Source organism: Mastomys coucha, unplaced genomic scaffold (assembly GCF_008632895.1).
Source record: "Mastomys coucha isolate ucsf_1 unplaced genomic scaffold, UCSF_Mcou_1 pScaffold8, whole genome shotgun sequence".
NCBI classification, from domain to species: Eukaryota; Metazoa; Chordata; class Mammalia; order Rodentia; family Muridae; genus Mastomys; species Mastomys coucha.
This window is the reverse complement of record NW_022196914.1, coordinates 21,436,091-21,449,691: the sequence shown is the minus strand read 5'-3', so window position 1 is coordinate 21,449,691 and position 13,601 is coordinate 21,436,091. Positions and strand designations below refer to the sequence as shown.

The following is a 13,601-nucleotide window of genomic DNA, read 5'->3' as shown; positions in this document are numbered from 1 at the left end:
CATCAATTGGTATTTAAGTTGAGACACTAAAAGAATGTTCCCAAGAGACATTGCCCCATTGTAAATTTCCAAATGCGTTTGCGATTGTACAAGGAATAGTTATATCATGTTAGGCGTATTCATGATCTTGTTATTGTTTCATGTAGACATGAGATATTATTTCTGTCAAGTTGACAAGGGGTGGATTGTAGTGGCTCTTCCTGGTTGTCAACTTGACTCTATCTGAAATGAATTACAATCCAGAATTAGAAGGCTCACCTGTGGCCCTAATCTGGAGGCTGAGAGATACAAGTTTCCTACCTGAAGCTTGGCATGCAGATCTTGAGGCATAGTGGCAATGAATCCCAGAAGATTAAGATAGGAAGTTCTACGAGTTCAAGGTCATCTGAGATTAAAGGTGTGGTGGCACACACCTTTAATCTGGGCCACACCTTTTGCTGGAGACCTATATAAGGACATTGGAAGAAGGAAAGCTCTCTCTGCTTCACCTGCTTGCCTTGTGGGACTGAGCAACTGCTGGATCCTTGGACTTCCATTCACAGCTGCAGCTGACCTTTGTTAGGAGTTGGACTACAGACTGTAAGTCATCAACAAATTCCTTTACTACATAGAGACTACCATAAATTCTGTGACTCTAGAGAACCCTGACTAGTGCAGGTAGGTAGGTAGGTAGGTAGGTAGGTAGGTAGGTAGATAGACAGACAGACACATTATATATAACACTATATATACATTATATATATGTATACATATTATAACACATAATATAACACACATTCACCTGTCCTTTATTCACATGATCATAGCTCTCTGTTTTGAGAACAAAATCAAACTACTGAAAGTTAAACTCCTCCCTAGACAAAAAATGGAAATAACCAAAAAGACCATCAAATTAGTGATAGCAGAGCAAACTGTGGTCTGTCCAGGCAGCGGACGGTTACTCTGCAGTGAAGAGGAGTCAAGTGTGGTAACCGTTATATTACGGGTGAATACTGAACTGATTGCACAAAAGAAGCAATATGCAATTCGTGAAGGGCACGTGGCTCTTTAAACGAATATCCAGAGGCAGATGTATAAAGAACTAGCTGACTGTGGTTGTCTAGAGCTCGCTACAGGCGGGGGTTGGGAGGTTAGGGGAGGAGGAGATGTGAACAATTACCTGACAGTTCTGAGGTTCCCTCTGAGGGTAATGGAACTTTCTGGAACCAAACAGAAAGCCTGGGTTTTCTCCTGGTCACTGGCTAGACCCCGCCCATTCACTCGCCAGGTCACAGGTTAGTTTCCGCCCATTCACTCACCATCCTCATTTCCCAGAATGCAGCTCATACCACCGACCTCAGCCTTCTTCTCATCTTTAAGCACCTGCCTGGATTTGTTTTCAGTCCTAACAGCCTCCTCCCGGACCTGACACATAAACGAAACCCACAGAGAGCTAGTCACTCAGGTCCCCGATGTCTTTCCACACCCCAATGCTTTCCTGCTGTCTCTCAGGACACAGATGCTGCTGCCTCCAAGCCGTGCCCCACTCGGGGTTCCGGCATAGCATTGCAATGTGACTCCGGACCCTCCTGACCACACTGGTTCCCCTTTCCATCCTCCTTTTACCTTTGTGCCTCTTCCTAGGCACATTCTTGGCTGGCATTCTGTCTTTCTGTCCCACCAACCCTGACACTCCTACTTCAGGATACTGCTCTTGGACAAATTGGGTCAAACTATGGCAGGACGTGACCACCCCACTGACCAGGTAAAACTGTATTGCTTTCCTAGATAGACCTGATCAATTTGCCCTTGACAATTTCCAGTAAAGACTGGTTCTTTCACATCATAATGAATACGGACTGGCTGGTTTTGTGTGTCAACTTGACACAAGCTGGAGTTATCACAGAAAGGAGCCTCCCTTGAGGAAATGCCTCCATGAAATCCAGCTGTAAGGCATTTTTTCAATTAGTGATCAAGGGTGGGAGGGCCCCTTGTGGGTGGTGCCATCCCTGGGCTGGAAGTCTTGGGTTCTATAAGAAAGCAAGCTGAGCAAGCCAGGGGAAGCAAGCCAGTAAGTAACATGCCTCCATGGCCTCTGCATAAGCTCCTGCTTTCTGACCTGCTTGAGTTCCAGTCCTGACTTCTTTTGGTGATGAACAGCAATGGACTCTGAAGCTGAATAAACCCTTTCCTCCCCAAATTGCTTCTTGTTTATGCAGGAATAGACACCCTGACTAAGACAGAATATTTCATTAGTTTCCTATGGTTGCTGCAACAAACTGCCACAGGCTTGTGCCTTGAAGCTTCTCCCAAGCATAGTCTTGGAGTTGTGGCCTGTGTTAGCCATCTCCCTTCCAGAGGCAGTGACCCAAATTGTCCAGCTCCTTGGACCTGCTTGCTTTCCTGGACTTCCTTCCGTCACCTCCTGTCCAACCCAATCCTGTCTTGCTCTAGAAAGAGCCCTGTGGTGACCCTGGGTCCATGTGCATAATCCAGAAAATATCTATACCCCATGTCTGCAAAGTGCTTCTTGGCATACAAGGTGACAGTCACAGAGAGGGATTGGAATGTGGACACGGTGGGGCAGTAGCATTGCAAAGCCTATTCTAAGTGCATCAAGGTTCTGGAAGCACCCCCATAGCACTCACATATTTTTCTAACAAACAGGGACCTTTGCCTGGAACTTGAAATGGTTACTTTATACCCGAATCAAAGGATCACCAACTTATCCTCCTTCCACACTTAAAAATGAAGCTATTTTCCGGGGTTTGTGATGTGACTCTATATAGGATTCTGGACCAGGAAGGAGAAGAAAATGTCTGTGTGTTTTGATTCAGGAGCAAGATATGGGAGAGGGGAAAAACTTTCTAGAGCAACAACAGACAGTGAGTAGAAAATGTTGCAAAAAGTCCCAAAGCATAAAGTGCCTCTGAGTTCTTCCGCCCTCCCAAACCCTTAGCTTTTAAGACTAAGTGTTACAGCCGTTTGTCCCGAGTCTGTGCCGCTCATTTGTGGGTGTCCTCGCCCAGTCTGCCTTACTCTCCACAGGCAAGTGCTTCTTCACACTTTCTATTGCTTCTCTTGGTCTATGTTATTTATTTTTTTACTCTTCTCGACATTGCATACACATGCAAATATGTATCCTAAGTATAGACAGGTTTTAACTGGATTTTCCTCTTGTAACTGGGAAGCACGAATGTTTGGGTCTTGCCCAAATGCTTAGGTTGTTAACCCGGCTTTGGAGTGGATAGCTTCATCTTCCTTGCAGTGGGGTTGTTTCTCAGCTTCCCAGGACTGAGAGGTCCCGCCTCCTACACTCCCTCTAGTGGCCACAAGCAGAAAATCACCGTAGAGCACACGACTTACTAAGCCCTAAGGAAAACTTTCCAGAAGGCTTGGAATGGTTCGAAATGATCAGTCTGGGCTCAGAAACAGGTGCCAATTTCACACACCCTTCCATGGGTGCTGTTAGCATTTCTCCTAGGCTCCGCCCCACAGTTACCTGGCAACAGCCAGGTACACCTGACTCTCTTCCCCTCTTCCCCCTCTGTCTCTTCTCTCCCCATTCCCCCCTTCTCTATGTGCTCATAGCTGGTGCCTCTACTCCTCTCTCTCTCCCCCCTCCCTCTCCCTCACCCTCTCTCCCCACCCCCCGCTTTTCTCTGTCTCTACTACCCCCTCACTCAACTCCCCTTCCTATGCCCTAAATAAACTCTATTCTATATTATACTCGTTGTGTGGCTGGTCCCTCAAGGGGAAGGAATACCTCAGCATGGGCCCACAGAGGCAACCCCACACACTCCTGCACACACACACACACACACACACACACACACACACGCATGCATGCACCATACCTCACTCTAGTAAACATATCCCTGGTTTCTTTTTTCTTTTTTTTTTTAAACACAACAGATGTAGCTTCCTGACTTCAGCAGATGCTCACATGTGCACCAGGCTTTCCTCTTTGCCTTTCAAACTTTTGCACTGGAATATAGTAAGCTCAGAGACTCGTGGAAACTATGAGCAGTGCAAATAGATGGGATTTAAAGGTGGTGCTTTATGCACATGATGGAACTTTCCATAGGATAAAACCGTAAGTGACCCACAGCTAGCTCCAGAAGCACGACTGTGATATTTTATAGAGAGAGTATTCTTATGTCCCAGGCTGGCCTCCAGCATGCTATGGAGCCCAGGGTAACCTTGAACTTCTGATTCTCTTGCTTTTACCACCCTAGGTTTGGGGTTACAGACATGTGCCACCACACTGGGTTTATGAGGTGCGAGGGTGTTTGTCCTGCATTCCCATGGGCGGCGGCTGACCTCAAGGAGACACGGCAATATCTACAGACATTATTGGTTGTCACTTTGAGGGGAAGGTTGTTGCTAAATATTCTGCAATACACAGGGCATATCTAAAACAAAGCAGACTAGGGTAGATTGCCAATAAAAAAAAAAAAGATGTTGAAAACCCTGGAATCTTCTAGTTTTAGAAAGCACCAGCCTTAGTTTAAGGTTTGGGGCTTGGTTTCTCACTCTAGAAACCTGTATGCCAGAAGAGGTTTTATAACTAATAAGCAGAGGAAAGAATGAGCCCAAAGGTTTATTCCAGATCTCGGATATAATAACAAAGGAATTTCACAGTAGGAGGTCTCTAGGCCATGGCTAAGGGACACCAGGAGAAGCCTACCTGGGTGCACTATGGAAAGCCGGGCATTGCTTAAAAAAATTGGAAGCTATCCCATCTCTGAACTGAACCTGACCAAACGAACCTTGCCAAGGAGAATGTGTTTTACAGTAGGGCTTCATGCATATTAGACAGACACTTACCAACTGAGCTATATCCCCGCCTTTCATTTTATCTTTAATATCTTGAGTTTTATTTTTAATAATTTTTAAAAAAACATATTCATTGCCACTGCACAAACATCCCTCCATCTCTAGGGAGTCTGACTTCTGGTCTGGCCTGGTACTTCCTCCAGTCTCTCAGTCTCCACCACAAAGAATACGGGTCTTAACATCTAGCATGGGACACTTTAAAAGGCTCACAAATAATTTTTATGTAAGTATACAACCCATGGTGAGAGCTAACAAGCCTTCTTATCCACGTCATTTCCTCCAGAATGACTTCACAACTGAGCTCCATTTTGTAGTTGGCTTTGATGGGTCTCAACAGCTAAGTACAACTTGAACAACATAGCCGAGTTGGCTGGAATGTTGGGAGGCCCTGTGCATGGCCTGGAGACCCAGCCCAGCAACCCTTGTGAGGATTTGTTCTGTTTATGAATAGGCTTCTTCTTTTGTCAGGAGAGGAAGAAAGCGGCTTTGAGTCCCACTGAACAATAGATAACTACCGAATTGTGCTCAACTGTTATTTTTTAAAAAGGCATAAAAGGCCTATTGGAGTTCTCATTTTGGCAGAAGACAGACTTTCAAGTTTCTGGAGCTCAGCTTCCAGGCTTGCTCGGGTATCATTAGCCAAAATAGGCTTATGCAAGCATCCAGCAGATTTTGAGCTCAGTGACTTTATTTTCAGAGAAAGAAAACCCTTGTTCATTTAACTCAACCAAATTTATCTTTCACCAGAAGACACTCCTTTCAACTCATGGACATTCTCAAAGAACCTGTCATTGCTGGGGATGTTGCTCAGTACTATAACACTTGCTTAGCATGCAAAAAGCCATGGATTCATTTCCTTGCAACATACACACACACACACACACACACACACACACACCAAATAAACCAAAAAAACATTTTTTAAACTATATGCCATTTGTTGGGCTGGTGAGATGGCTCAGTGATTAAGAGCACCGATTGCTCTTCCAAAGGTCAGGAGTTCAAATCCCAGGAACCACATGGTGGCTCACAACCATCCGTAATGAGAGAGTTAAAAAAACAAACAAACAAACAAACAAAAAAAAATAGAGCCACTAGGTGAATTTTCCTTTTTTAAGAGGAATAATATCCTCAAAATTTAATATCCGAGCCATCAGCCTGAAGTGCTCTGACTCATTGCAGGCTTGGGAACTGGGGTGGACACCACAGCTTGGCCTTCATGGTCAAAGATTCTCTCCCTGTCCCTCAAAGAACAGAGAAGCAAAAGCAATTTCGGTGGGAATCATCTGGAAGCCACTGGAACAAAAGAACATTGCATGCCAATGCCAAACGTCAGTGCCCATGCTGCTGCTCTGAGCGCGTGAGAAACGGTGAAGGCATGCGAAGCCAAGAACAAGGAGAGTGATGTGGATCTGGCCACACAGGGGCAACACGCCAGGACTCCCGCTGACCCCCGCTGGCTGGGCTGACCCCCGCTCTGCCTCAAGGTAAGTCAGGATGGTGCACCGCCCGCCGGCAGCTGAATCCAAGGGCCAGCACTGCCTCCTACAGACAGTCTCTGCTAGAAGCTTCTGAATGTCCCAGAAGATCTGTCGAAAGTCCCCCAGTGCTCTATCAGCCTCGATTTCTACAACTTTAATGCCAATGAAATAAACCTTAAATAAATCGATAGTGAACAATAGAGTGATTCTGATGCAGAAAACCTAGCCCCTTAATTTGGGTTATAATGAATAAACTATTAAATAACCATATATATATAATAACCATATATATATATATATATATATATATATATATATATATATATATGCAAAGATTTAATCGGGAGGGGACTAGTGAGTGGGCTGTAATGTGAACAAGTAAAAAAAATAAATTAAATTTTAAAAAGAATTACATTAATTCAGTACAGCTGACAGCAACCTCTGTATAAATCTTGCACACAGTTTGCAGAGGTCCTGTTGTCAGACAAACTGGTGAAAAATGAGCCGTTCTCAGAGCTTGCTCACCTAGAATCACATTTGCATAAATGACTGTTCTGCGTACCTATACCGACAAGTTGCAGCATCAGAGTTAAAGTTCCCAGTCACTATCGATGCCACTGAAAATCAGAGCCCGGCTTTGGCATTATGACCTGCTGCAATGCAAACACTTGCAGAGTCTGCAAATAGTCCTTAAACGTCTGCAGTATTGTACACGTGCGCCGCCACCACCTCCGTGAGAGATGTCCAATGCTTTACCAACAGAAGAAAGGTTCATAGGCAGGAAGCCAGGCTCATGCTGAGGCCAAGCCCACGCTGAAAGCAGACACTGGAAAAGGGAAGACTAACCCTTGCTGAGCAACCTGAGTGTGTCAGCTGTTGCACCAAAGGACAGTGGGGGGACAATGTCCAGCCACTGCCGAGGAGGAGGGTGAGAGCACAGGGTTAGCATTAGAATCCATGAACTTGGACTGAAGAAGACCCTACTGGCACACAGCTCCCATGAGCACAGAGTGCCCACTCTACCCCCACTGATCTGCCCATCATCACGTATTTAACCTGTAAGCTGTTGTCTTTCTTAATTTTTTTTCACTGTTGAAGACATAAGCATTACCCCAGGACAGACAGATGGCTGAGAACCATGGACCACACATGCCAAGTTGTCACCTAGGAAACTCCAACAGAAATATTAGAAATTCCCATCACTGGAAACTCCAGTGGAGAAACACAGATGTCCCGTATGTGATGCAGGCCTTCTTGCTGGGACGAGGCACCCTACAGTAAGCAAGAGCTGCAGCTCCCCACTGCAACCCCCTCTATAGCTGAGTCAATCCACCCATGAGGCGGAGTCCTCGAGACCTACGCCCTTCCCCCTTCCCCTTCCCACTCTGCAGCACTAAAAGAACGCGAAATGACCACTATTGTTCGGGAGATTACATTTCTGGCATGCAGATTTTCTTTCGGGTTTTCATTTAATTACATTATAATTTTTTCATACAAGTATGTCTTGTACAGTGAACATATTTCCGGCCAAATGCTCAGCCCCTTCCTGTTTCTCCCTCTGTTGCCCTAGACAGTCTCACTTCCACTTCTGTTTTATGTATGCATGGTTTTAGGTAACTGCATAAAATTTAGAAACCACAAATGAGCAACAACATGTGACAGTTTCCTTTGGAAACTGGCCTGATTTACTTAATGTGATTATTTCCAGTTATGTCCATTTTCCTGCAAACAGTCCTTTATGGCCGCAAACAGTAATATCATATATATGTACATATATATGTATATATATGTACACACACACATATATCTTCTAGATCCATTCCTCTGTAGCTGAACATAGGTTGGCCTCATAACTTAGGCACTGCGAACTGACACGTGAGTTTGGATGGAAACTTTCCAAACCAGAGCAAGAGAACTACAGACTGCTCCGAGCATGCTTGAATCTGAGACCTCTGTATCAAAGAGCACAAAGATCTGTCTGCTTGCTTTTTAATCCTTTGAAATGATGTGAACTCACTTGGTCTAATCTTGCAGGCACCACAGTGAGAAAGTAAGCCTCCATATTTTTCCCAATGTATGGAAAGCTCAGAAAGCATTAGCCAGTGTACTGGCTGGTGTTGTGTGCCAACTTGACACAGGCTGGAGTTATCAGAGAGAAGGGAGCTTCAATTGGGGAAATGCCTCCATGAGATCCAGCTGTGGGACATTTTCTCAATTAGTGATCAAGGGGGTAGGGGACCTTGTGGGTGGTGCCATCCCTGGGCTGGAGGTCTTGGGTTCTATAAAAGCAGGATGAGCAAGCCAGGGGAAGCAAGCCAGTAAAGAACATCCCTCCATGGCCTCTGCATCAGCTCCTGTTTCCTGACCTGCTTGAGTTCCAGTCCTGACTTCCTCTGGTGATCAACAGCAATGTGGAAGTAAGCCAAATAAACCCTTTCCTCCCCAACTTGCTTCTTGGTCATGATGTTTGTGCAGGAATAGAAACCCTGACTAAGACAGCCATGTAATACGGTCCAGTGTGAAGCCAACCCAAGACCCCTCCATGGCAGGCATGTGCATGGAGTCACCTGAATGCCTCAAGAACACTATTTTGGGAACTCAGATCCCTTCTCTGACTGTGTTCATCAGCAGCCTTCTGACCACCCAGCTTCCCAAGACAGTCAGTCTCTAAAGGAAAGCTAACTTGGAGTCAGTCCCAAGCCAGGAGTCCAGGGTGACATCAACAGGCATAAATCATGCCATTTATGAAATGGCATAAACCACCCTTCAATGTCACTTCCATTATCCAGGCTGCCTGGAGACAGCATGTTCTCTGTCCTTCCTTAAGTTTCATAGCTTACACCTGTGCACAAGCTCTATGGCACCTATGCTGCTCCTTTACAGTCCACTTCCCAGAAGCAAGCACTAAGCCCTGTTACTGTGAGAACAGACGCGAAGGTAGAGTAGAGACAAATGTTACCACTCACCTACAGCACTCCTCACAGTTGTTAAAATCAACATGAACTGGGAAAAAGCTATTTCAGAGCCGGGCAGTGGTGGCGCACGCCTTTAATCCCAGTATTTGGGAGGCAGAGGCAAGTGGATTTCTGAGTTCGAGGCCAGCCTGGTCTACAGAGTGAGTTCCAGGACAGCCAGGGCTACACAGAGAAACCCTGTCTCCAGAAAACAAAGCAAAACAAAAACAAACAAACAAAAAAAGCTATTGCAGCCCAGAGCTGCTCAGAGGACACAAGATACAGTTAGGTTAGGTGGCTGAATGGAGCCCTGGAGCTGGAAAATGGCATGACACAGCAGCTAAGTCCTACGCAGAGTGTGGACTGAGACAAGAAAGGACGTTTTGGCTGTGTTCACCAACTGCAGTGTGCACAGTGCAGGCTGCTTCATCAGCTGCAGCGTGTGCAGTGCAACTGCTTCAGTTCAGCAGGTGGGGAATGGAGAGCCTTGTTTCTTCGTGGGAGTTTCGTGGCACTGTTTATCTTGTTCCTCACTTTGTGTGTTCATTTTCTGACGCCTACTTTAGTATACGTCAGGTATTCCCACCATCCTTTCTTAAGTAACACAAATGCATATGGCCAAATCCATTCTTACAAAAGTAAAATCAGTTCCTACAAGCACTAACGTCACTGGAATATTAATCCTTAAACTTCCTCCATCTTTTTCGTCTCCTGTGCACAGCGGGTGAAGCAAACTATGCCTTTCCTTGTTGCCCTAACTCTTCCTTCTTCCACTTGGAAACATCCACCTCTCTGAAGGGCAGATGATGGTCAAGGAGCAGATGTAGCCCTAGTGAGACAAAGGCCAAGTGGTTGGTCAGTATCTGAGGCCTTTGTCCCTCCTTTTCCTCTCTGCCTCTCTCAAGCCCTCTGAAGTGACATCATGGCCAGCCCTTCTGGAACATTCTAACTTGCTGTCACTCCCATTTGTCCACTGTAACAACTGTCACTCACACTCCAAAACTGAATCTGAGAAAAGACATCAAACAGAAAGGCACCCCCTCCCTCCTTGCTGCATCCTCACGAAAGTGATTCATAAATCTGCTGCCCAGCCACTCCAAGAAATGCATTCATCCCGCGAGTGACTTCCCCATCTTGTCCTCAGCTTCAGCTTCACTTTGCACACTCTTGAAAATCACTATAGAGACTTAGGTCCCTGTTGCTAAAACATGAATTCAGCAATATACCTCTGCAACTCAAGTCACCCATCCAACCCATCCATAAGCCACATTGTTGAAGGTTAAATTCCCTACCTTTCACTGAGGCTTCTCCACAACTGGGCACCTGCAATAGGAAGTAAAATGTGAAACTTAAGCAAGCTGTCACTCTCCAGGAGCATTTGCCATCTTAGAAATGCCCCACGCTTCTGCAAGCAGAATGCTCAGGTCTCTTGAGTGTTAGACGTTTTCAATCCATACAGTGCCTGTGTCCATTACCAGGAAGGATGCAGGTGATAGTCTACAAAATCCTTGAGTACATATCATAAAGGCAGGACAGTCACTCTAGAACAGTTCCTATCTGGTGGGAAGAAAACATGTCCACTTACGAAAAAGTGCTGTCAAAGAATACCAGTATGAAATCTGACAAGAGGTGAAACCCATCATACTTCAGAAAGTACAGAATCATGACTGCTCAAGTAGGAGTAACAGTAACGGTACTGAAGGGGGGGTGGGCATGGTGCAGTCTTCAGATATTTTAAACTTATATCTAAGCTCCAAGGAAATCAACAGAAAAAAATTGCTGATAAATGTGAAGATAGATGATAGACAGACAGACAGACAGACAGACAGACAGACAGACAGATAGATAGATAGATAGATAGACAGACAGATAGATAGAAGATAGGTAGTAGATAGAGAAGTAAGTAGACGGATGGATAGATAGAATGATTGATTGATTGATTGATTTGCTTGTCAAAACTCCAGGGATTATCTTTATTGGACCAAGTCTTGATTATATATTTCTAGCTCTAGATTTAAGGAAGCTCAATATGAAACAATTATAAAACATTCTTTTTGTACTTTCTATTGAACCAAATATCAAAGGTATTGCCTTGTGTGTTCTTGAATATCCTCTATCAGGTGAACGTCCCATATCAAATTCTTAACATTTACTGCTAGGAAAAAGTTGCACAAAATTCTTGGCTTCCAATTCTTCGGACAATTAGAATCATGCAATTGACCTGGTTTCCTTCATTGTCTTGGTTGCATAAGCACAGGTATGAATCATTCTTCAAGTCATGGTAGGGTACTAGACCTCTGCTCCCATTCGGATGCTGAAACAACTGTGTTTCCTGTACCTCCCAGCATACCTCAAACCTTCTAGAGTCAAAGAGCACATAAAGTGAATTCAACTTAATCCAGGTAGCTGTGAGCAGTAACGTGGACTCAACTGGAGTTACAAGTATGGATAAAATCAGCCGTCTACCCTCACCTCACAGTAGTCTAACTTGAGTCCTCAGTGTTTCTCCAACAACTATGGAACCAACCTGAAGACAAGGGACACTAGTGTGAGCTGCCTATCTTATTGTTAAGAATTGGAGAAATGATTACAGTGGAGGAACAAGAGAGCCAAGAAACAGTGAAATTGCCACCACCACTGAGTACAGATTTGGTAGGGATTGTGTAGGAGGAGGAAGTCTGACAAAGATGGGGTCAAAGCCAGCACAACTAGCAAAGGACTTGGTAGGGAACAAGTAAACTAACAGTTGATTCCACAGGGGCAGAGACAGAGAGAGTGAGCAGAGCGCACCGACTCTGGGGCTTTGCAGGTAAATACTTTGACAAGCTTCCAAGGCCTGAGCTCAGACAAGTGCCTATCACATACTTAAGTCAAGGCAGAATCACATAAAGAGAGAGTGTATGAAGGACGAGAGACCGTGGGCCCAACCCGAACTAGGTCTAATGTCAATAATCAAGGGACTGCTGTGCTGTGGCATCAATAGATAGTATGGATTTCACAAGAGGAAGACAGGAAGACACAGTGGTTACAGAATTACTCCCCTCCCCCGCCATGTGGCTGTGGGCAGAGATGGGGACACCGACTGGGCCCTCTTTCCTCACAGGTAGTCCCTGAAGCTCTTAGAGCTTGATGTGGAGATGGCTGGTGCTGGTCCATTTACAATGGGAATAAAGGACAAGGTGGTCACAGACAAGTTTGAGGACACGGGAGAAAGTGTTCATGCTATAGAAGACAGACTCAGAGTCTGTGTGTGAACAGTGATGCAGAGGTGCACAGGCATGATCAGTAATGGAGGGGTGCACACTTCTTGGGTCTACAGATATGGGCCTGGGTACCCACATGATGCACAGAGAAAAGCTAACGCGCACGATATTGTATCTCTGCTTCCATTTCTCCGTTTGTTTCACGTGAAGGGTGTGTCAGGGAGGACGATGAGGGTGGGAGCAGAGAGGAAAGAGAAGGAGACAAAGGAGGAGGAGGCAGCGGTGGTGATGTGGGCTTTGCTTGCCTCTCAGTGGGTATAGAGTATAGAGTTCCCATCTCCTAAGATGAAACACTCCACAATTAACTATTCAGTCACATGCACACAGTTCAAAGGGATGTGCACTTAAAATGAGGGAATGTATAGTTAAAAAAAATAAATAAAAAAATACACTGGAGGGGGGTAGGAAACAATTAAACTCATGACCAGCAATGTTCATATCTGTAGCCAAGAATGGGGGAAATGGGCAGCTCAGAGAGGGAAAGGGGCAGCAGGTCCCAGAAAGCTCTGCTGACCAGGGCTTTACTGGCTGCTGTACTGAGCAGAGGCAGGATCTCAGAGATCCCACAGCTGCTTCTAGCTATAGCTTGCAATGAAGTCTATGTCTCCCTGAGAGGAGCAGCCAGCACCGTGCTGGGCTGGAAACCCTGCTGCCATCCATCTCCAGCAGACTAGTCACGGGGCTCAATTGGGCCTTTGTCCTAGAAGACTCTGTAAAGAGGGACAAAGAAGGCCCTGGGGTTTCTCCGCCCAGTGCCTGGGAGGAGCAGAAGGAGGAGGCCCATCTTTCCCTTCTTCCTTTTCTCATGCACAGAAATGCTGTGTTCAGAACATCATTCAATGAAAACCTGGAGAGAAAGAAGGGCCTGCTGCAGAGGCCGGCATGTCTGCATCCTCATTAGAAACTGTTGCTGATAAGTAGCCTTGCCCCAAAAAGAATGGGTTCTCTTCTGTTACATGATGAAGTGGCTTTGTCACCAAAGCAGGCTGCATATCTGTGAATGTTGCTTCATAAAGAAAAGGGGAAGCCGGGCGTGGTGGCGCACACCTTTAATCCCAGCACTTGGGAGGCAGAGGCAGGTGGAT

The 13,601-nt window shown here is 45.5% G+C and overlaps 1 protein-coding gene across 5 annotated transcripts in view; it reads right to left on the bottom strand.

Moving 5' to 3' along the window:
• Positions 1 to 13,601, bottom strand: part of Retreg1 (reticulophagy regulator 1) — a 141,806-nt gene that overhangs the window by 74,559 nt on the left and 53,646 nt on the right. For 3 of the 5 annotated variants that reach the window (XM_031360630.1, XM_031360632.1, XM_031360634.1), the window contains one exon: positions 10,546 to 10,576. The exons of 1 other annotated variant lie outside the window; for it this stretch is intronic. In XM_031360630.1, coding sequence (XP_031216490.1) covers positions 10,546 to 10,576 — 31 coding nt within the window. Of the gene's footprint in view, positions 1 to 1,159; positions 1,200 to 1,298; positions 1,429 to 10,545; positions 10,577 to 13,601 lie in introns of those variants that run through there. One more of the 5 variants, XM_031360633.1, reaches the window with a different exon arrangement.